Source organism: Pan troglodytes, chromosome X (assembly GCF_028858775.2).
Source record: "Pan troglodytes isolate AG18354 chromosome X, NHGRI_mPanTro3-v2.0_pri, whole genome shotgun sequence".
NCBI lineage: Eukaryota > Metazoa > Chordata > Mammalia > Primates > Hominidae > Pan > Pan troglodytes.
Window position 1 is genome coordinate 56,587,104 of NC_072421.2, and position 25,387 is coordinate 56,612,490.

General features: G+C 37.8%; 1 protein-coding gene across 1 annotated transcript; it reads left to right on the top strand.

Annotated features, from left to right (window-relative positions):
* Positions 1 to 3,716: 3,716 nt before the first annotated feature.
* On the top strand, positions 3,717 to 8,383 carry UBQLN2 (ubiquilin 2). Its single transcript, XM_001148687.7, has one exon. It carries the CDS (start codon positions 5,306 to 5,308, stop codon positions 7,178 to 7,180), a length of 1,875 nt encoding a protein of 624 aa, XP_001148687.1. The 5' UTR covers positions 3,717 to 5,305; the 3' UTR covers positions 7,181 to 8,383.
* The last annotated feature ends 17,004 nt before the right edge of the window (positions 8,384 to 25,387 follow it).

A 25,387-nucleotide genomic window follows, 5' to 3' on the forward strand; every position in this document is an offset into this window, starting at 1 on the left:
AAATTATTAGAAGATTATAGGGAACATAGGGTCAGAACAAAAATGATATGTAATTTGAATGTGTATCTCCAGAACAGAGTACATATCTGTCAGCTAGACTGTATCTCTGCTCTGATCCTTTCTAGGTTTTTTGTGTTGTTTTGTTGTTCATTTTTTCATTTCCTAATTTAACCTACCAATAGTAAACTTATTTCATTTGCTTTATTTTCAGAGAGGGGTGTGTGTCAGAGCAATTATTGTCTGGCTCATGTACTTACTGCCTGTGACTACAACCCTGAAGGGTATGTGTATTAATCCCATTTTTGCTGATGAAGAAACTGAGGTTCAAAGAAATGAATGAACTACTCAGTCACAAAACTGTAAGTGACCAAGTTGGAGTTGAAATACTGGTCTGTTTGGCTCCAGTTTAATCTCTTGCTACAATACCACAATACTGTTTCTCTGGTTCTGACTTTATTATTTGCCCCCAAATGCATCAACAGGAGTAGGGAATAATCATGGGATTTCTCTTAGGTTCTGTAGTCACACTGCAGGAAGAAAACACATTTAGTATAATCATCTCAAGACGCCAAGAGCAAGAATTACTGCCTCCAGATAAATTCCTAAAAGTAGAATTACTCAGTGAGCTTGTCTGCACGTTTTCTTAAACTTTTAGTGTTTATCAGCAAATTGCCCTTTAAATAAGCTGTACTTACTAAGTAACTTAATTCCCAGCAGATTATGAGTTACCTCTTTCCTGTACTACTACTACTAATGATAATAATACTTCTATAGTGGATACTATGAGCAGGAAACTTGTAGGTGCTTAAAATACGTTAATTTATTTGATTATCAAAATAGTCCATCATTTTATAAATGAAGAATACTGAAGTACAGAAAAGTTATTTGCCAAAGTCGTGCAGTTTACAATCAGAGGTAATAGAACCAGGATTTGAACTTAGGCAGTCTTTATTGACTATGTCTAGATTGGATATTATATTTGTCTTTTAAATTTTATAGACTTAAAGTATTTCACAGTTACTTTAATTTGTATTTTTTTATTTAAAGGAGATAACATATTTTTTCTTCCTTTTCTCCCTTTCTTCCTTCTTTCCTTCTTCTTTTCATTCTGACTTTTTTTTTCTTTTGTAAGATACTGGTTAACATCCTTTGCCTATTTTTCCCTTGGAGCGTTCATTTTTTAAAAATTTGTAAGAAGTGTCTGTATGTCATGGATAGATCTCATGCGTTATATATGTTGCAATTTTTTTGTTTGTCTTTAACTGCTTAATTTTTATTACATTGTTGATATATAGTTTAAAATTCTTATTTAATGAAATCTATTAATTTTTTCCATCCATGATTTTTCTTTGTCATTTTCATCAGGTTACCATCATGCCTAGCTTATGTAAATATTTGCCCTAATATATTTCTGCAAATTTTATGATTTCATTTTTTAATCTAGAATTTATTTTGATATTTAACTTAAAATTTCATTGATGGCACTCTTTCCACCTTTTCAAAACTGTTATGGGGTTGTTATTTTTCTCATTCCTGTCACTGCAGTGGGATTTGGTAAAGAGAGAGGGTAAAAAACGTAAGCTCAGCAGCCACTACGAACAAGAAAGGTGATTTTTAGAATAACTAGTTATTTACTTTCTTGTAACCCAGGCTGAAGTGTGGTGGCATGATCAAGGCTTACTGCAACTTTCACCTCCCAGGCCCAAGCGATCCTCCCACCTCATCCTCCCATGTAGCTTGGATTATAGGCACTAGCCATCAAGCTCAGCTAGTTTAAAAAAAAAAAAATTGTAGAGATGGGATCCCGCCATGTTACCCAGGCTGTTCTTGAACCTGGGCTCAAGGAATACGCCTGACTTGGCCTCACAAAGTGTTGGGATTACAGGCATGAATCACTGCACCTGGCCTTGTTCATTTTCTTACATGTCTCTTACATGGTTTGTTAAGATCTTCTACTTCTGGAATATATTTTGGCCATATCTATCTTCCTAGAAATGTAGTCATCAGGGCTTTTTTTTTTTTTTTTTTTTTTTGTCATTAGCCAATCTTTTTACAACGTATTTCTTTTTTATTAAAAAAAATCTCCTTCATCTGTGACTAAATGTATTCACACAATACTAGTTCGTATATTTTTCTTGGTGCTTTCTTTGTTTCAGCTAATTAATGCTGTCCTTTTCCCTAATGAGGATACATATGTTCTACTACTAAAATGTTAATTTTATTTCATTGTAACTTAAAACATTAAAAGTAATATATTTTGAAGTAAAATGTCAAAAAATCACAATCACATAATTTTTAAGGTAAAGAAAGATAATGCAGAGAAGTGTGTTTCTGGAAGGTTTCCTCAAGAGGGTGAGTATGGTTTTGCCCCTCTGATGTGTATTTTGGTGAGGGAATTGTCAGCCAAGACAATCACCAATTAATAAAGATTTGTGTATTTGACTTGATTCTTCAAATACTTTCTTAGATTTACTTAACAAATTTTATTTTTTCTGTTTGTTAATTCATTAATATTTGCTTTTATCATTCTATAGCTGTCACCTCACTTCCCTCCTTTTATTTTCCGTTGTCTTCTTTATTCGAATGCCTACTTCCCTTATTTTCAATCTGTTGTTTGATATTTTAAGTCTTTGAATGTATAAATTTGACTCTGAGTTCATCCACATAGTACTTAATAAATGAAAGAATATTAAACTGGACCTTGATACAAATGCAGCTTCCAGTGCACCGCTTATTTCAGTAGGTTTGGCGTGGGGCCTAGAAACATGCATTCTTAACAATGTTCTCAGATCACACGTAGAAAAATCCTAGCATTATTATTGCTGTATATGCTCTCATTATCATTATTTTTGTAAATTTATTCTAATAAGAACATTGCACTTTGCCCCAAAAGTATTCAGTTATGTTTTAATAATCAAATGGTTGGTTTTTTGTTCATACTTTATTAATATCTAGCTTTATTCTATAGAAATTAAAGATTACCTATAATATTTTCATATTCTCACCACCCATAATTAACTATTGCTGATATTTTATCATATTTGCTTTCATTTTAAAGATAAAAAGCATTTTTACATATTTAAGTTCCCTTTAATCACTATCCTGTATCCTATTCCATTTCCTCTTCCTCATGGGTGCAAGTTTGGTATATTTCTAAAAGAATATTTCAAATATACATAAGAATGTATTAGAGTGCTGTTTGGCATGTATTAGGTTGGTGCAAAAGTAATTGCGGTTTTTGCTATTACTTTCAATGGCAAAAACCATTGTATAATAGTAACAATTCGTTACTTTCAATGGCAAAAACCGCAATTACTTTTGCATCAACCTAATACTAATTAATTTGGCTTTTTAGATCTATACATATTAACATATTTAAAGCTAGTCATCTTTTTACCTCTCTATTTTATTAATTATATTAATAAAATAGAGAGGTAAAATAATATTAATTATTCCATTTCTCCATCGATGGATATAACATACCTGTATATATATATTTTTCTTATCTTCAGATTTATTAAAGTATTTGTGACCTAATGACTTTGAAATGCTGTTAAATGTTGAAAGCAGTGGTGCTTTGGTGGATGCTTGGTAGAGGGTGGGGGTTGGGGAAGAATTTTCTGTGTGGTTTAACCTAGAGTTAGAAATATATAGATAAATTTGAAATTATTTCTTCTATTTTTCAAGTTCTCTTTCTCAGCATTGCTACATCTTTATTGCTCTTACTTAATCTGTAATTAAATTAGGTAAATATGTCAATGTTTGCCACTACTATTATGTGCCTGTCAATTTCTACCCATACTCTTCCCCAAAATACCTTTCTGTAGTGCATACTTACAAAAATCATCAGAAAATTCAAAATCTTATGAAAATAGAAAATAAGAATTATTCATAATTTCAGCAAACAGTACTAACGGCCATTAACTTATTTGTGTATAGCCTTCCAGATTTTTTTACACATACGGTTTACATATACAACAAACTGTTCAAAAATTGCTTTTAAAATAAAAATATATTTATTGTATTTTTGATATTGGAACATATATTCTTATATAGTTTGTAACTGTACAGAAATATACAAAGGCATAATTGAAAATACTCTGTGATTTCCCTATAACTACAGTTTATTTCATGTATACCTTTAAAGACACTCTATATTTTCTTGTATGGTAATATGATAATGTGCTCAACTAATCTCATGTAAACAGATATTTAATATATTTAAATAACATTTTAAAATGCTACAATGTATATACATTTTATACATAAATATTTTTGCATCCTCATCCGATTATTAGGCGAAGTGTCTAGGTTAGGCATTTCTAAATAAAGGTGGAAACATTCAAAATGCTGATATATATTTTCAAATTGCCCTATGGTTGTAACAATTCACACTTCAGCTAGCCTGTGAGGGCATTTTTTAGGGTCCCTGTCAACAAGAAGGTTTACCATTATTTTTTCCCCTGCCAATATGATAAGCCAAAAGTAGAATTTTATTGTTTTAACTTGATTTCTTTTTATTAGTAGTGAAATTAATCATCCTTTTTTAATGTCTATTGGCCATTTGCACTCCTTTTGTAAAATGCATGCTCCTGCTCTGTCTTCTTCCCTTCCCCTACTGGAGGTGTTCCTCTTTTCTTTTTGCTTTGTCAGAGTTCTTTATTATTCATTTTTCGTCTTATACGTGGGATCGGTTCGATTCAGGCTTTCACCCTTTTACTGCCTTACAGATTGCTAATATACATTCTCCATTGGTCTTTTAATGTCGTTTACAGAAGCTGACTCTCTACCGCCTCCTTCTCTCCGTCTCACCCTCTCTGCCTCGCCTGCTCTGTACTGTTCTGTTCTCTTCTCTCTCTCCCTTTGTTTCTCTCTCTCCCTTTTTTCTTTTCAGTGCAGAAGTTTTTAATTTTGACCGAGCCAAATCTATCAATCTAGGCCTGGCGCCGCGTCAGCAGAGGGGGCGGGGAGGCGAGCGCGGAACTGGGGGAGGGGAAGGGGCGGGGATCAGCAGGCGGAGCGGCTGCCAGAGTTGCTGGGAGTGCGCGCGGTCGGATCACAAGGCGGCGGCGGAGGAGGCCCAGAGACCGGAGCGCGGGGACCTCAGCCAGCGGCCTACGCCCAGGCCTTTCTCCACCGGAGGACCAGGGAACCGCAGTCTTCATCACAGAGGTACCGTGCTCCGCGCTCCCCGCCTGACCCGGCCCAGCCCGCTGCGGCGGCGCCTCCTTCCTTCCTCCTTCCCTCGCGCTCTCTCTTTCGCCCGCCCGCGCCTTCCCTGCCCGCCTGCGTCACCGCGGCCGCCATGGCTGAGAATGGCGAGAGCAGCGGCCCCCCGCGCCCCTCCCGCGGCCCTGCTGCGGCCCAAGGCTCGGCTGCTGCCCCGGCTGAGCCTAAAATCATCAAAGTCACGGTGAAGACTCCCAAAGAGAAAGAGGAGTTCGCGGTGCCCGAGAACAGCTCGGTTCAGCAGTTTAAGGAAGCGATTTCGAAACGCTTCAAATCCCAAACCGATCAGCTAGTGCTGATTTTTGCCGGAAAAATCTTAAAAGATCAAGATACCTTGATCCAGCATGGCATCCATGATGGGCTGACTGTTCACCTTGTCATCAAAAGCCAGAACCGACCTCAGGGCCAGTCCACGCAGCCTAGCAATGCCGCGGGAACTAACACTACCTCGGCGTCGACTCCCAGGAGTAACTCCACACCTATTTCCACAAATAGCAACCCGTTTGGGTTGGGGAGCCTGGGAGGACTTGCAGGCCTTAGCAGCCTGGGCTTGAGCTCGACCAACTTCTCTGAGCTCCAGAGCCAGATGCAGCAGCAGCTTATGGCCAGCCCTGAGATGATGATCCAAATAATGGAAAATCCCTTTGTTCAGAGCATGCTTTCGAATCCCGATCTGATGAGGCAGCTCATTATGGCTAATCCACAGATGCAGCAATTGATTCAGAGAAACCCAGAAATCAGTCACCTGCTCAACAACCCAGACATAATGAGGCAGACACTCGAAATTGCCAGGAATCCAGCCATGATGCAAGAGATGATGAGAAATCAAGACCTGGCTCTTAGCAATCTAGAAAGCATCCCAGGTGGCTATAATGCTTTACGGCGCATGTACACTGACATTCAAGAGCCGATGCTGAATGCCGCACAAGAGCAGTTTGGGGGTAATCCATTTGCCTCCGTGGGGAGTAGTTCCTCCTCTGGGGAAGGTACGCAGCCTTCCCGCACAGAAAATCGCGATCCGCTACCCAATCCATGGGCACCACCGCCAGCTACCCAGAGTTCTGCAACTACCAGCACGACCACAAGCACTGGTAGTGGGTCTGGCAATAGTTCCAGCAATGCTACTGGGAACACCGTTGCTGCCGCTAATTATGTCGCCAGCATCTTTAGTACCCCAGGCATGCAGAGCCTGCTGCAACAGATAACTGAAAACCCCCAGCTGATTCAGAATATGCTGTCGGCGCCCTACATGAGAAGCATGATGCAGTCGCTGAGCCAGAATCCAGATTTGGCTGCACAGATGATGCTGAATAGCCCGCTGTTTACTGCAAATCCTCAGCTGCAGGAGCAGATGCGGCCACAGCTCCCAGCCTTCCTGCAGCAGATGCAGAATCCAGACACACTATCAGCCATGTCAAACCCAAGAGCAATGCAGGCTTTAATGCAGATCCAGCAGGGGCTACAGACATTAGCCACTGAAGCACCTGGCCTGATTCCGAGCTTCACTCCAGGTGTGGGGGTGGGGGTGCTGGGAACCGCTATAGGCCCTGTAGGCCCAGTCACCCCTATAGGCCCCATAGGCCCTATAGTCCCTTTTACCCCCATAGGCCCCATTGGGCCCATAGGACCCACTGGCCCTGCAGGCCCCCCTGGCTCCACCGGCTCTGGTGGCCCCACGGGGCCTACTGTGTCCAGCGCTGCACCTAGTGAAACCACGAGTCCTACATCAGAATCTGGACCCAACCAGCAGTTCATTCAGCAAATGGTGCAGGCCCTGGCTGGAGCAAATGCTCCACAGCTGCCGAATCCAGAAGTCAGATTTCAGCAACAACTGGAACAGCTCAACGCAATGGGGTTCTTAAACCGTGAAGCAAACTTGCAGGCCCTAATAGCAACAGGAGGCGACATCAATGCAGCCATTGAAAGGCTGCTGGGCTCCCAGCCATCGTAATCACATTTCTGTACCTGGAAAAAAAATGTATCTTATTTTTGATAATGGCTCTTAAATCTTTAAACACACACACAAAATCGTTCTTTACTTTCATTTTGATTCTTTTAAATCTGTCTAGTTGTAAGTCTAATATGATGCATTTTAAGATGGAGTCCCTCCCTCCTACTTCCCTCACTCCCTTTCTCCTTTGCTTATTTTTCCTACCTTCCCTTCCTCTTGTCTCCCCACTCCCTCCCTCTTTGTTTCCTTCCTTCCTTATTTCCTTTAGTTTCCTTCCTTAGCCGTTTTGAGTGGTGGGAATCAATGCTGTTTCACTCAAAAGTGTTGCATGCAAACACTTCTCTTTATTCTGCATTTATTGTGATTTTTGGAAACAGGTATCAACCTTCACAGTTGGGTGAACAAGTGTTGTCCTACAGATGTCCAATTTATTTGCATTTTTAAACATTAGCCTATGATAGTAATTTAATGTAGAATGAAGATATTAAAAACAGAAGCAAATTATTTGAAGCTCTCTAATTTGTGGTACGATATTGCTTATTGTGACTTTGGCATGTATTTTTGCTAGCAAAATGCTGTAAGATTTATACCATTGATCTTTTTTGCTATATTTGTATACAGTACAGTAAGCACAATTGGCACTGTACATCTAAAAATATTACAGTAGAATCTGAGTGTAATATGTGTAACCAAAATGAGAAAGAATACAAGAAATGTTTCTGGAGCTAGTTATGTCTCACAATTTTGTAGAATCTTACAGCATCTTTGATAAACTTCTCAGTGAAAATGTTGGCTAGGCAAGTTCAGTTAAAATATAGTAGAAATGTTTATCCTGGTATCTCTAAGTATACATTTAATTGTACAGAAAATTTACAGTGTAACATTGTGTCAACATTTGCAGATTGACTGTATATGACCTTAATCTTTGTGCAGCCTGAAGGATCAGTGTAGTAATGCCAGGAAAGTGCTTTTTACCTAAGACTTCCTTCTCAGCTTCTCCCATAAAGAGACCCTAATATGCATTTTGATTTGTAATTGGAAATGTAACTTTCACTGAAAGTGTCATGTGATGTTTGCATTACTTTTAACTGCTATGTATAAAGGAAAGTGTGTCTTTTGACTTCATCAGTTATTTCTCTTGTGCACAGAGAAAAATGCATTAAAAATGACTAAAAAAAAATAAAAAATTAAAAAATGGATAAATCTTTTCTTTTTGCCTTTTGGCCCTAGGATCGTGTTTAGGAGGATTATCCCACCCCGAGATTATATAAATCTTATCCTATATTTCTCTAACTTATATGGTTTTATTTAGAAAATGTTTTGTCCTGTCTGGAATTATCTTGATATATGGATTTAGGTATTCTAACTTTTTTGCCCCAAAGGGTTAGCCACTTGTTAACATATTTATCTTTTCCCCCAACATATGAAATGTCATACATGTATATACTTTATTCTGTGTTTGGATTCCCTTTAGTTCCATTGAACATTGTGGCACCAGTACACCAGCCTGTAGATGAGTTAGAAATGGGACTTTGTATCTTTTAATGTGAGACCTCCTCTTGATCTTTTTTATTTTTTACAATTTTCTGACGATTCTGACATGTTTATTTTACCAGATGAATTTTACGGTTAATAGATTCTTCCCCCAAAAATATATTGAGAATTTGGTTGGGATTCTCTTAAATTGATATGACTGTGAGGACTACAGAATTGCATTGCTTTCCAGAAACATGTTGCCTTGTTTCTGAAAAACTTTATATATCCTTCAAGAGAGTTTTACTTAAATCCTATATAATTTGTAATAAATATGTTCCTAGGTAATACAGACATACAGGGAACACGTTGATACTGCTTATTGGAGCTTTTAATATGTTACCTATGTGGTCATTTTTGCTATATAGGAGAATAATTTATTTGCATCGATTATTTTAAATTGGCAATTTATTGAAATCTATTAATTTTAGAGATATTCATTTGATCCTTTTGAGTTTTTCCAGGTGAGAAATCCTATCAATTATGTTATAATTATATGTTTTCCTTTTCAAAATTTATAACATAATTTCTGACTGCATGGGTTAAACATTTTCATAACAGTGCTAAATAATAAAGGTGGCAGTGGCATTTTTGTCTTGTTTCTCATTTTAGCAAGAATGTGTTTGCTACAGCAATTCCAAATTGTGTTTTGTGAAAAAAAAATATTCTTCTGGGAGACAAGGAAATACGTTTGCAAAATGCTGTATACTTTAATCTCTCTTGGAGACTCATTGTGCAATAAATGTTGGCTAGTATTTTTTTTTAATGGGTAGCTTCTTCAATTAAAAAAAAAAACTATTTAACTTTGTGTAACTCAGCATTTTCCGAACTTATTTGAGCACAGAACCACCTTTTTTTTTTTTTTCTTTTAAACACACCTAATAACATTTGGCCTGTCAGTGTTCCTCAGAACACCAACTTAGGAAATGGTGATTTATTATTTCATTACTATATCATGCCAGGTATTTGACATAATCACAAAGTCTGTCATAATAAATTCAGTAATTTTAATGACAGATGATTTTATATGGAAATAAATATAAAATTGTAGGCATAGAAAATAACAAGAAATCAATAGCATAGTAGAAACTGGATATTGGCTGAGGCCTGGCTCAGACAGTTAAGCAGATCAGTTTCTTTCAAACACTCAAGGAACAGGAAATTATTTTATTAGCTTTGCCAAATGTTTATTTTTAAGTGTATTTTGTTTTCTCTTGGAAAAGATCCACGTCTTTATTAAGTCTACTATTATTTTGCTTATAACTTCATTTATTTTGGCCTTTTAAAAATTACTTTTAACTGTTCTTCCTCCATCTCTTACATGATGTAATTTCCTCCTATTATGTTGCAGGTTCTTTTTAAAGGCTCTGTTTTTGTTTTGGGTTTTCTTCATCTACTATTGATCCAAGATTTATCCATTTATTCATCATTGAATCAAGAAGGGTATATCCTGACCTGCTATCCCTCCCCCTCCAACAAGAGTGGAACAATTATTTTGTATCCATTCACTGTTTACTGGGTTGTCACCCCATCCAACAAGAGTGGAACAGTTTTTTTGTATCCATTCCCTGTTTACTGGGTTGTCACCCCCTCCCAATGGCTCTGCGATCCAGCAAGATATGGTAGTAGGGAGGGAGCTAATGCCAGGGGCAAACCCAGCAGGATGACTTCACCCTCAAGACAGCTTTCCTCATTTGCTTTTGTCCTCTGTTTCAGGTACGTGATATCATACATACTTTCTCTACTCGTGTGGGAGGGGAGGGGCAGGGGGCATATACACAACTTGGAAACAAAACCTGTTGGTTCATTAAAGGGGACTTTTGCATCAAGTTGAGATCTCCATGCTAGTTGAGAAACTAGGATCAGGAGATACCTGTATTTGGGTGTGGACAAGCTTGCCCTCTGAGAGAGGACAGCCTGCTCCAAATTATGTTAATCTGCAGTGTCAAAATAGGACCAAATTGACTAATTCTTGTTAGGGCCTAGCCTAGTGATCAGGGTTGAGATGTCAGGAAAGCCATTTGGCCTGTGTCTTATAATTCAAAAAGGGATTCAAATTCAGACTTTTGACACTATCCTAAATGAATTGATAACTCTAGCCACAAAGCCAGACTGACCTGATGGAAAATGTTTGTCATACAGCTTAATTTAGTATATGTAAAGAAATTAAATTATTTGGCAATTTTGATATTCCTAATTGAGTATTATTAAAAAAATATACTGAGGCCAGGCACAGGGGCTCGCTCATGCCTGTAATCTCAGTACTTTGGGAGGCCAAGGTGGGCAGATCACGTGAGGTCAGGAGTTTGAGACCAGCTTGGCCAATGTGGTGAAACCCCATCTCTACTAAAAATACAAAAAAATTAACCAGGCGTGGTGTTGCACGCCTGTAATTCCAGCTACTCAGAAGGCTCAGGCACGAGAATCACTTGCACTCATGAGGCAGAGATTGCAGTGAGCTGAGATCACACCATTGCACTCCAGCCTGGGTGACAGAATGAGACAATGCCTCATAGAATTAAGAACCTATTCTCATGCCACCATTTTCCCAGAATTCTGTTAGAAGACTTAGGGGAAAAGCAGTTTTCTGTAAATAGAAAGGAGAAGCATGATTCAGCAGATATCAGACTGAAGCCACCTCAAAGAGCAGGCTTCATCAGGTGGTGCACATGCTTGCATAGGCTTTACACACTTTGACCATGGGTAAAAACCCTTGGCAAAAGCTGCTGTAAACCAACAAGTTCAAAAGTTTGGGTAATGTCATTTTAAAAAGGAGTTGTTTGTCCCAGCATACAAGGACAACATTTATTTGTCCAGTGGGTATGAATTGAGGCATATAGCTCCAGCTGTATTGAGGTATCTGAGCACAGATTTGAGCTCCCTAAAACAGCGCTTTTGGAATCCATATTTAGAACTGTGTAGATTAGCAAACTTAAGATAATTTCAAGAAAGATTCTGTAATTCATTATTAAAAGCATGGTTGATGAGCTTGAAAGAAAGAAGAAAGATGATTACTCGGCCCTAGCATGTATTTCACAAGATTGCCAAACTAAATTTTGTTAGGTTAGAATAACAATAATAGCTAACATACTCATTGCTATGTTCAATCTCGTAGTAGCTCTGTAAGGTAGCACAATTACAAGCTTCCCCAGCTTACAGATAAGGAAATAAGCTGAATGAGACTAAGTAACTTGAGCAAGGTCACACTACTTACTATTAAGTGACAGAGTCAAGGTTTGAACCCAGTTCTGAGATTCTAGACTATGCTCTTAAGCAGTACATTATACTGCCTCCCCTTAAGTCTATTAAACTATACTGGTCTGTTAATCAGAGATTTTACTATAAGTTGTATACTAGCTGGCCTCCTGGGTGTTGTTCAGGAGAACATTGGCTCTTGTTAAATAAATACATCTCTGCTACTGTTCACATTGGAGCAGTTTACACAAAAATGCACATGTGAGAGTCAGCTCTGTCATAAATCAGTAACTGCAACTTAGAGCTTTGCCTTTCTTACTTTCAAGATGTGGCTAATATTTGAAACTGCCCTTAAATACATCCGTTTATAGTGGCCTAATACATAACAGTATGTCTCCAAAAAAACAATCACATGGGCCACTTGTACTTCAGGTGCTCTGGAGGATGCCTACCTTTTTGCTGAACCGCCTTCCAGAGATCTCAAAAGGCAAACATTATGTACCTCATCAAGCCGTTTGGCAGTTTCTCATAATATCCTTGAGATTAAAATGGAGTAACAAGATGATAATGACAGGACAGTAGATGGGTTAATAATTTGAATTGACAGTGTTCAACAATATAGATATCAAAGTGAACAAAGGTTTCCAACCTCAGCCCTGTCCCATCAAAGTTGTTTTATAATGACTAGCAAGAAAATATAAAATAGCATGCCCATCCCATTGCAAATAATATAGAATTAGATGGCAGAATAAATGTACTTGATATCACTAGCATGATCCGGAAAGTCCTTAGGGGCTGAGAAAAAAAATAGCCAAATCTAGCAGGATTAAATTGAATAGGATCAAATATGAAGTCCTGTACTTATATCAAAAATTCAGTTACCAAGGGGAAGTGGTTATGTGGCCTAACAATTGCATATATGAAGAAGACTCTAGTTTTTTTTCTTTTTTCATTTTTTTGAGACGGAGTCTTGCTCTGTCACCCAGGCTGGAGTGCAGTGTGCGATCTCGGCTCACTGCAACCTCCGCGTCCCGGGTTCAAGCAATTCCCTGCCTCAGCCTCCCAAGTAGCTGGGATTACAGGCACCCGCCACCACGCCTGGCTAATTTTTGTATTTTTAGTAGAGACAGGGTTTTACCATTTTGGCCAGGCTGGTCTTGAACTCCTGACCTCGTGATCCACCCACCTCAGCCTCCCAAAGTGCTGGGATTACAGGCGTGAGACACCGCTCCTGGCCAAGAAGACTCTAGTTTTAATTTACTCTAAGTTCATGAGCCAGCCGTGTGAGGTTACAGTGTACCACATATAATGAAATATTAAGCTCCATTAATAGAGTCATGGTTTCCAGAACAAGGAAGGCCTTAAAAATCATGTTTATTCTGTACTTGATAGTTTATGTTGGGAGATTTGGGTCATATCAGAGTGGCACAATCAAGATGGACACAGACAACCTGGAAAGTGACTAAGAAGGTGACTGGTTTACAAGCAGACAAGACAGTTTTTGAAATAATCAGGAATGCTTTACTCTAAAGACAAGTTTGTGGATATTTTCTGCAAATAATTGAAGTCCTGTCACACAGAAGAGAGGTAGCATTTACCTGAGTACCTCCAGAGGGCAGATCAATTCAAATGTTCAAATAAGTCAAAGTTGTTGCCTACTGTTAGTAACTTTCTATCATTTAATTGTAGATGCTTTGCTTTTTGGAGCTGCTTCAGCAGAAGCCCACTTGGCAGAAATGTTTAAGAATGGTTTTATGTATCAGGTAGAACTTTGGATTAGAAGACCAACAACGTTCTTTGCAAAGCTAATGTTCTCCCAGTGGACTTTACAGCTTCTTACTGAAGATGCAAATTCTGGGATCAAAGTTGATCTAGAATGAAGTCATGTTACAGACTTCTATCCTGCATTTCCTAGTTTAGTAGACACTCATGAGTAGACCGAATACATTTTTTTACATATAAGATCTAGGTAAATTCATCATTTTAATTTTTAATGCTACATATGGTAAAAGGACCCAAATCATATAATGTTAAAATGAATGTCACAAAGTACTCAGAGCTTGGGAGGAGAAAATAGGAAGGGATGTCTGAGGTCAAAGGACTCTGGTTAGAGGGTGAAGGCTACAGGAGTACTCTGACCTCCTGTTTCTCTTGATAATATTCCCCTACCCCTTGTCATTCACAGTGGTGGTTAAAGTGGTGGGAGTAAGCTGAAACTGAGAGTGGAATGTGAAATGTGATGGCAGAGGGTATTTTTTTAATTCCATGTATATTTCTTTAGTCACAGTGATCGTTTTGGAGCAGGAAAAAAAATGTTTGTGTTTTCCATTATGTGACACCCAAGTGGGTGTCCTTATATTAAATAAATTACCTTAAGATTCTGAGTCACTATAGTTTATATTCTTTATAAGTTGCACTAGAATTCCAAAGAGTCTGGAAAAGAACATCCTGGTGTTAGTGACAGGCTGAAACACAACACACATCACATTCCTTATTTGTGGATATGAATTGAACATCAAATATGTGTAGGAGACAGTGCATGTATATGTTTCTGTGTGTTTGTAATTTTTGCTTTGCCAGCTAAATCAGCGTTCTCTCCACAAACTCATAATGATGAACCACCTTCATACTATTCTACATTAGATATTTGCCTTCTGCATAGGCCTTGACATGGTTGAACCACAAATCATGTGACCAGAGGCAAAATCACAGCACACTGCAGCCTTGAACTGGGTTCAAGCTATCCTGCATCAGCCTCCTGAGTAGTTAGAACTACACGCATGTGTCAACATGCCCAGCTAATATTTTTTACAGTTTTTCTTTTAGAGATGGGTTCTTGATATGTTGCTCAGGCTGGTTTTGAACTCCAGGTCTCAAGTGATCTCTTGCCTTGGTCTCCCAAAGTTCTGGGATTATGAGTGTGAACCACTGTGCCCAGCCTTGTTTGGCTTATTTTAAAATAAACTTTTCATCCTAAAATGATTCCAGATTTATAGAAAAAATATTCAGACAGTACAGAGTTCCCATATACCCCCACCAAACTTTTCCCTATTATTCTGATCTTTACATTAGTATAGTGTGTTTGTTACAATGAATGAAGCAATGTTGATACCTTGTTATTAAGTCCATACTTTATTCAGATTTCCTTTTTTTATTATCATTATTATTATTTATAGAGACAGGGTCTCGCCCTGTGGCCCAGGCTGGAGTGCAATGGTGCGATCTTGGCTCACTGCAACCTCCACCTCCCAGGCTCAAGCGATTCTCCTACCTCAGCCTCCCAAGTAGCTGGGACTACAGATGCAAGCCGCCACAGTGGCTAATTTTTGTATCTTTTTGAAGAGATGAGATCTCGCCATGTTGCCCAGGCTGGTTTTGAACTCCTGGACTCAAGCAATTTGTCCGCCTTGGCCTCCCAAAGTGCTGGGATTACAGGCACTGCGCCTGGCCAGATTTCCTTAGTTTTTACCTAATGTCCTTTTCCTGTTCTAGCATCCCATCCAAGATACCACATTGTATTTAGTCATCACATCTTCTTAGGCTCTCTTGACTGTGACAGCTTCTCAGTCATTCTTTGTTTCTCATTACCTTAACAAATTTGAGGAAGACCACAGAGGTGAAGTGACATTTTTATTACACACCAAGCATGCATGGTGTGTATCAACATGACTTATTACTGTTGATGTTGATTAAACTTAATCACCTCGTTTGCGGTAGTGTGTGTCAGTTTCATCCACTATGAAGTTATGTCCTTCACCTTTCAATACTGTACTCTTTTTAAGGAAGTTACCGTGTGCACCCCACACTTAATTGGAGAGTTATGCTCCACATTTTTGAGGATGGAGTATCTACATAATTTATTTGGAAATCTTCTGCATGGGAAATTTATCTCTCTGCTGCCATTTATTTAAAAGCATATTTATATCAGTATAAACTCATGGATATTTTATACTTCAGGTTATAATCCAATACTATTTTATTTTGTTGCTCAAATTGCTCCATCTGTGGCCATTGAGTGTTTTTCTGGCTGACTCACAAGGCCTTTTGGTACACTCTGTCTTTTTTTTCCTGTTTTTAGCACTTCCTTACTTTCTGGCACTGCAAGTTTCTCCAGGATTATCTTGTATATTTCTTGGCCCACTTCTTCTAGGACCCCTGGTTTCATTTATTGGAGAATTGCACTGGAGCCCAAAATCTGGGTGCTAGGTGTTCTTGTTGCTATTGGGGTGTTATTGATTCTAGGCCCTGTTAGCTGACTGAGCAAGGAAATATATGTGCATCAAGACCTTTGTATATACACATTTCTATAAATGTTTCTTTTATGTGTAATTATCTGGATCTATATTAAGCTAAACATGAGATCTTTCTGATGTCTCCAATTCTAATCCATTGCCAAAGGATCATTAATAATCCATATGGATCGTTCAAACTTCCTTTCTCTACTTATCTGTACCCTCTCAACTGCAACAGTGAGAAACCTGGCTTCAGTTATCTGCCATCCATTTACTTATTGTTCAATTTCAGTACACATGTACAGCAGTATCAGAACTGTTAACCTATGCCTCATGGGAAATAACTTTGTTAAATAAAATCAAGAGCTTATGTAGAGTTTCTTTTGCCTTTAGTCTTACAGACTCGACTCATTTCTATAGTGACTTACGTCAAGATCTTTCTTCCCACACCCTTCAGTGAGGTTGTTTTGTATATTTTATTACAGTTAAATTGTTTTGTCACATTGTACATTTCATCCCTGGGATCCCTCAACCTCTTAAATTTTTTAAAAATGTGTATATATTAAGATCCACTCTTCGTGCTGTAAAATTCTATGGTTTGTGACAAACATGTAGTATCCTATATCTACCACTATCATAGAGAATAGTTTCACTGTCCTACGAAGTCCCTGGCGGTTCCACTATTCAACCCTCTGAACCCCTGGCAATCACTGAACTTTTTATCATCACTATAGTTTTATCTTTTTCAGGAAGTCATATAATTAGAATAATACAGCATGCAGCCTTTTCAGAGTGGCTTCTTTCACTTAGCAATTTGCAGTTAAGATTCATTGAAGTCCTTTTGTGGCTTGATACCTCATTTCTTTTAATGTGAATAACTTTCCGCTTCATTGGCATACCACAGTATGTTTATTTATTCACTCATTGAAAGACATCTTGGTTGCATACAGTTTTGGGGATTATGAGTAAATCTGCCATAAATATTCACATGCATGAAACACCTTTAATTTGGTCTGGGATTTTTGAAATTTATGCTTACTTTTTAGATTTTAAAACATGATTACCTTTTAATAAAATGGAATATATACTCATTATAAAATAAATTTTAAATGTGAAATATAATGAAGAAAATAAGAAAAAACACACATAATCAGAAATAACCACTATTTTTTTTTTTTCCAGACGGAAGTCTCTTTCTGTCGCCCAGGCTGGAGTGCAGTGGCGCGATCTCAGCTCACTGCAGCCTCCGCCTTCTGGGTTCAAGCGATTCTCCTGCCTCAGATTCTCCAAGTAGCTGACATTACAGGCTCACGCCACCACGCCCAGCTAATCCCGGTTAAGTTTTGTATTTTTAGTAGAGACGGGATTTCACCATGTGAAATCCCAGCTAGACTGGTCTTGAACTCCTGGCCTCAAGCGATGCACCCACCTTGGCCTTCCAAAGTGCTTCGCCTTCCAAAGTGCTGGCATGAGCCACTGTGCCAGGCCAGAGATAACTACTATTTCATTTGTATATATTTTTTCAACTTTTATTTTAGATTCAGTTGGTACATGTGCAAGTTTGTTATCTGAATATAGTGTGTGATGCTGAGGTTTGGGGTATGAATGATCCCATCCACCAGGTACTAAGAATAGTACTCAACAGTTAGTTTTCCAACCTTTTTCTCCCTCCCTTCCACACTAATGGACCCCAGTGTCTATTGTTGCCATCTTTATGTCCATGAGTACCTGATGTTTAGCTCCCACTTATAGGTGAGAACACATAGTATTTGATTTTCTGTTCCTGATTCACTTAAAATAATGGCCTCCAGCCACATCTGTGTTGCAGCAAAGTACATGATTTCATTCTTTTTTCTTGCTGTGTACAATTCCATTTTGCATATGTACCATATTTTCTTTTTCCAGTCCACTGAGGATGGGCACCTAGGTTGATTCTATGTCTTTGGTATTGTGAATAGTGCTGCAATGAACATGTGAGTGCATGCATCTTTTTGGTAGAACAATTGGTTTTCTTTTGGATATATAGCCAGTAATGGGATTGCTGGATAGAATGGTAGTTCAGTTTTAAGTTCTTTGATAAATCTCACAACAGCTTTCCACACTGGCTAAACTAATTTACATTCCCAACAACAGTGTATAAGCATTCCCTTTTCTTTGCAGCCTCACTAGCATCTGTCGTTTTTTGACTTTTTATTAATAGCCAATCTGACTGGTGTCAGATGGCATCTCATTGTGGTTTTGGTTTGCATTTATCTGACATGATGATGAGCATTTTTTCATGTCTTTGTTAGCCATTTGTATATCTTCTTTTGAGAAGTGTCTGTTTATGTCTTTTACCCCTTTTTAATGGGTTTGTTTTATTTTATTTTTTGGTTGTTCGATTGTTTAAGTTCCTTATAGATTCTGGCTATGAGACCTTTGTTGGATGCGTAGTTTGCAAATATTTTCTCCCATTCTGTAGGTTGTCTGTTTACTCTGTTGATAGTTTATTTTACTATGCAGAAGCTCTTTAGTTGAATTAGGCCCCACTTGCCAATTTTTGTTTTGTTGGAATTGCTTTTGAAAATGTAGACATGAATTCTTTCCCAAGGCCCATGTCCAGAATCATGTTTCCCAGGCTTTCTTCTGGGACTCTTATAGTTTGAGGTCGTACATTTAAATCTTTAATCCACCATGAGTTATTTTTTTATATGGTGAAAGGTAGTGTGGTCCAGTCTCATCCTTCTTCTTATGGTTAGCCAGCTATTTCAGCATCATTTATTGTATAGGGAATCCGTTCTCCATTGATTATATTTGTTGACTTTGTCTGCCAAAGATTAGATAGCTCTGGGTGTGAGGCCTTATTTCTGGGCTTTCTAACCTATTCAATTGGTGTATGTGTATGTTTTTGTATCAGTTTCATGCTGCTTTGGTTACTGTAACCTTATAGTTTGAAGAGGGTTAACATGATGCCTCTGGCCTTGTTCTTTTTGCCTAAGATTGCTTTGGCTATTCGGGCTCTTTTTGGGTTCCATAGGAATTTTAGAATGGTTTTGTCCAATTTTATGAAAAAAAAATAATATTGGTAGTTTGATAGGAAAGCATTAACTCTGTAGATTGCTTTGGACACAATGGCCATTTTAATATTGGTTCTCCCAATCCATAATCATAGAATGTTTTTTCGTTTGTTTGTTTCATCTATGACTTAGTGGTTGTATAGTTCTCCTATAGAGATTCTTCATCTCCTTGGTTAGATGTATTCTTAGATATTTTCTTTTTGTTGTGTTTATTATAAATGGGATTACATTTTTGATTTGGCTGTCGGCTTGAACTTTATTGGTGTATGGAAATGCTGCTTGTTTCTGTATATTGATTTTGTATCCTGAAACTTTTCAGAAGTTATTTATCAGTTCTGGGAGTCTTTTGGCAGAGTCTTTAGGGTTTTCTAGATGGGGAGTCATATTGTCTGTCAAGAGAGATAGTTTTGTTTCTTCTTTTTCTATTTGGATGCCTTTTATTTCTTTCTCTTGCCTGATTGCTTGGCTAGGACTTCCAGTACTATGTTGCATAGTAGTGGTGAGAGTAGGCATCCTAATCTTGTTCCAGTTCTCAAGGAGAATGCTTCCAGTTTTTGTCTATTTAGAATGATGTTAACTGTGGGTTTGTCATGGATGGCTGTCATTATTTTCAGGTATGTTTCTGTAATGCTTAGTTTCTTGGAGAGGTTTTTGTTTTGTTTTGTTTTTAGCATGAAGGGATATTAGATTTTATCAAAAGCTTTTTCCCTGTCTATAGAGATGATCATATGGTTTTTGTTTTTGATTCTGTTTATGTTGTGGATCATGTTTATTGATTTGTATATGTTGAACCAAACTTGCATCCCAGGAATGTAGCCTACTTGTTCATGGTGAATTAACTTTTTGATGAGCTGTTTGCTGATATTTTGCTGAGGATCTTTTTGGTCTACATTCATCAGCGATATTGGCCTGTAGTATTGTTTTTGTTGTGTCTTTGCTAGGTTCGGTACCAGGGCGATGCTGGCTTTGTGGAATAAGTTGGGGAGGAGTTTCTCTTCTTTGGTTTTGGAAATAGTTTAATGGAATTGTTTCCAGCTCTTCTTTGTGTGTCTTTTGAATTCAGATATGAATCCTTCTCATGCAGTGCTTTATTATGTTTGTAGGTTTTCTATTACTGATTAAATTTTGGAACTTGATATTGGTCTGTTCAGTGTTTCAATTTCTTCCTAATTCAATCTTGGGAGACTGTGTTTCCATAATTAACCTTTTTTTTTTTCTACATTTTCTAGCTTGTAGCTTGTATGTGTAGAGGGCTGTTTTTTTGTTTTTGTTTTTTGTTTTTGGAGACAGAGTCTTGCTCTGTCACCCAGACTGGATTGTAGTGGCATGATCTCAGCTCACTACAACCTCTGCCTTCAGGGTTCAAGCGATGCTGCTGTCTCAGCCTCCCAAGTAGCTGGGATTACAGGCACCCACTACCACGCCCAGCTAATTTTTGCATTCTTACTAGAGATGGGGTTTCACCATGTTGGCCAGGCTGGTCTCGAACTCCTGACCTTGTGATCCACCTACCTCGGCCTCCCAAAGTGCTGGGATTACAGGCATGAGCCACCGTGCCCGGCCAGAGGGGTTTTTAATAGTCTCTGAGGATTTTTTTGTATTTCTGTGGGATCAGTTATAATGTCACTTTTGTTGTTTCTGATTGTGCTTCTTTGGATATTCTCTTGTTTTCCTTCTTAATCTAGCTAGCAGCCTGTCCTTTCAAAGAACCAACTTTTGGTTTTGTTGATTCTTTGTATGAATTTTTTTGTTTCAATTTCATTCAGCTCCACTGTGGTTTTAGTTCTTTCTTTTCTTCTGCTAGCTTTGGGCTTCATTTTTTCCTTGTTTTTCTAGTTCTTCTAGGTGTGATGTTAGATTGTTAATTTGAGATCTTTCCAACTTTTGAGGTAGGCATTTAATGCTATAAACTTTCCTCTTAACACCGCTTTTGCTGCATCTAGAGATTTTCGAATGTTCTGTCTCTGTTTTCATTTATTTCAGCTAATTTTTTGATTTTTTGCCTTGATTTTATTGTTTACCCAAAAGTCATTCAGGAGCAAATTGTTTAATTTTTATGTAATTGAGTGGTTTTGAGAGAGCTTCTTGGTATTAATTTCTATATTTATTCCATTGCAGTACAAGAGGATGGTTGATATAATTTTGATTTTTTTGAATTTAATGATGTTTGATTTATGGCTGAGCATGTTCTGTGTAATAATCGTGGACTATGTTCTGTGTGCAGATGAGAATGCATGTTCTATGGTTGATGGGTGGAATATTTTGTAGATATCTATTAGGTCCAATTGGTCAAGCAACTAGTTTAAGTTCAGAATCTCTCTGTTAGTTTTCTGTCTCAATGATCTGTCTAATGCTGTTTGTGGAGTGTTGAAGTTCACCACTATTATTGTGTGGCTTTGTAAGTCTACATGTAGGTCTTAGAAGTCCTTCTTTTATGAATTGGGATTTTCTGATGTTGAGTGCATATATATTTAGGATAGTTCAGTCTTCTTGTTGAATTGAACACTTTATCATTATGTAATGTCCTTCTTTGTCCTTTTTCCTGTTCTTAAAGTCTACCTTACGTGATACAATAATAATGATGTCTGCTCTATTTTTTTTCCATTTATGTTGTACTTTTTCACCTCTTTACTTTGAGCCTTTGGGTATCATTACATGTGAGATGGGTCTCTTCGAGACAGCAGACGGTTGCCTCTTGTGTTTTATCCAACTTGTCACTCCATGCCTCTTAAGTGGGGTATTTAGACCATTTACATTCAAGGCTAATGTTGATATGTGAGGTTTGATCCTATCGTGAGATTGTCAGCTGGTTACTTTTTAATTTATATTGGGTTTTGTAGGGCCTGCGGGCTATGTACTTAAGTATGTTTAAGTATGTTAAGTATGTTTTTGTGGTAGTGGGTATCATACTTTTCTTTCCATGATTAGAACTCCCTTAAGGATCTCTTGTAAGTATGGTCCAGTAGTAACAAATTTTCTTTGTGCTTGCTTGTCTGGAAAATATTTTATTTCTCCTTAGGTTACGAAGCTTAGTTTGCTAGAATATGAAATTCTTCATTGGACTTTCTTTTCTTTAAAAATGATGAAAATGGGCCCCCCATATCTTCTGGCATGTAAGGTTTCTGCTGATAAGTCCACTGTTAGACTGATGGGATTCCCTTTTTATGTGATGTACCCTTCTCTAACTGCTTTCAAGGTTTTTTCTTTATTGTATACCTTGAACATTCTGGTTACTTTATGCCTTTGTGGTGTTCACTATCTCACAGGTGTTCTCTGTATTTCTTGTACCTGGATGTCTACCTCTCTAGCAAGATAATGGAAGTTTTCTTGAATTATTCCCTCAAATATATTTTCCAACTTGTTTGCTTTTTCTCTTCTCTTCTCAGGAATTACAATAATTTGTAGATTTGGTCATGTTGCATAATTCCATAGCTCTCAAAGGCTTTGCTCATTCTAAAAAATTACTTTTTCATTTTTATCAGACTGGGTTAGCTCAAAAGACTCATCTTCAAGCTCCAAAATCATTTCCTCTGCTTGGTCCAGTTTGTTAATGAAGTTTTCAGTTGTATTTTGAAATTCCTTAAGTGAGTTTTTCAATTTGAGAAACTCTGATTTATTTCTAAGATGTTTGTCTCTTCCTTTCCTGAATTGCTTTAGAAGTTTATTTTTATTGATTTTCAGCCTTGTCTTGCATCTCACTGAGCTTTCTTGCCATCCATGTTTTGAATTCTTCATCTGTCACTTCTGAGTTTCCTTTTTTTTGTTATTATTATACTTTAAGTTTTAGGGTACATGTGCACAATGTGCAGTTTAGTTACATATTTATACATGTGCCATGCTGGTGTGCTGCACCCATTAACTCGTCATTTAGCATTATTTCCTAAAGCTATCCTTCCTCCGCCCCCCACACCACAACAGTCCCCAGAGTGTGATGTTCCCCTTCCTGTGTCCATGTGTTCTCATTGTTCAATTCCCACCTATGAATGAGAATATGTGGTGTTTGGTTTTTTCTTCTTGCGGTAATAGTTTACTGAGAATGATGATTTCCAATTTCATCCATGTCCCTACAAAGGACATGAACTCATCATTTTTTATGGCTGCATAGTATTCCATGGTGTATATGTGCCACATTTTCTTAATCCAGTCTATCATTGTTGGACATTTGGGTTGGTTCCAAGTCTTTGCTATTGTGAATAGTGCCGCAATAAACATACGTGTGCATGTGTCTTTATAGCAGCATGATTTATAGTCCTTTGGGTATATACCCAGTAATGGGATGGCTGGGTCAAATGGTATTTCTAGTTCTAGACCCCTGAGGAATCGTCACACTGACTTCCACAATGGTTGAGCTAGTTTACAGTCCCACCAACAGTGTAAAAGTGTTCCTATTTCTCCACATCCTCTCCAGCACCTGTTGTTTCCTGACTTTTTAATGATTGCCATTGTAACTGGTGTGATATGATATCTCATTGTGGTTTTGATTTGCATTTCGCTGATGGCCAGTGATGGTGAGCATTTTTTCATGTGTTTTTTGGCTGCATAAATGTCTTCTTTTGAGAAGTGTCTGTTCATGTCCTTTACCCACTTTTTGATGGGGTTGTTTGTTTTTTTCTTGTAAATTTGTTTGAGTTCATTGTAGATTCTGGATATTAACCCTTTGTCAGATGAGTAGGTTGCGAAAATTTTCTCCCATTTTGTAGGTTGCCTGTTCACTCTGATGGTAGTTTCTTTTGCTGTGCAGAAGCTCTTGAGTTTAATTAGATCCCATTTGTCAATTTTGGCTTTTGTTGCCATTGCTTTTGGTGTTTTAGACATGAAGTCTTTGCCCATGCCTATGTCGTGAATGGTAATGCCTAGGTTTTCTTCTAGGATTTTTATGGTTTTAGGTCTAACGTTTAAGTCTTTAATCCATCTTGAATTAATTTTTGTATAAGGTGTAAGGAAGGGATCCAGTTTCAGCTTTCTACATATGTCTAGCCAGTTTTCCCAGCAGCATTTATTAAATAGAGAATCCTTTCCCCATTTCTTGTTTTTCTCAGGTTTGTCAAAGATCAGATAGTTGTAGATAAGCGGTGTTATTTCTGAGGGCTCTGTTCTGCTCCATTGATCTATATCTCTGTTTTGGTACCAGTACTATGCTGTTTTGGTTACTGTATCCTTGTAGTATAGTTTGAAGTCAGGTAGCGTGATGCCTCCAGCTTTGTTCTTTTGGCTTAGGATTGACTTTGCGATGCGGGCTCTTTTTTGGTTTCATATGAACTTTAAAGTAGTTTTTTCCAATTCTGTGAAGAAAGTCATTGGTAGCTTGATGGGGATGGCATTGAATCTATAAATTACCTTGGGCAATATGGCCATTTTCACGATATTGATTCTTCCTACCCATGAGCATGGAATGTTCTTCCATTTGTTTGTATCCTCTTTTATTTCATTGAGCAGTGGTTTGTAGTTCTCCTTGAAGAGGTCCTTCACATCCCTTGTAAGTTGGATTCCTAGGTATTTTATTCTCTTTGAAGCAATTGTGAATGGGAGTTCCCTCATGATTTGGCTCTGTGTTTGTCTGTTATTGGTGTATAAGAATGCTTGTGATTTTTGTACATTGATTTTGTATCCTGAGACTTTGCTAAAGTTGCTTATCAGCTTAAGGAGATTTTGGGCTGAGACAGTGGGGTTTTCTAGATATACAATCATGTCATCTGCAAACAGGGACAATTTGACTTCCTCTTTTCCTAATCCAATACCCTTTATTTCCTTCTCCTGCCTAATTGCCCTGGCCATAACTTCCAACACTATGTTGAATAGGAGTGGTGAGAGAGGGCATCCCTGTCTTGTGCCAGTTTTCAAAGGGAATGCTTCCAGTTTTTGCCAATTCAGTATGATATTGGCTGTGGGTTTGTCATAGATAGCTCTTATTCTTTTGAGATATGTCCCATCAATACCTAATTTATTGAGAGTTTTTAGCATGAAGTGTTGTTGAATTTTGTTAAAGGCCTTTTCTGCATCTATTGAGATAATCATGTGTTTTTTGTCTTTGGTTCTGTTTATATGCTGGATTACATTTATTGATTTACATATATTGAACCAGCCTTTCATCCCATGGATGAAGCCCACTTGATCATGCTGGATAAGCTTTTTGATGTGCTGCTGGATTAGGTTTGCCAGTATTTTATTGAGGATTTTTGCATCAATGTTCA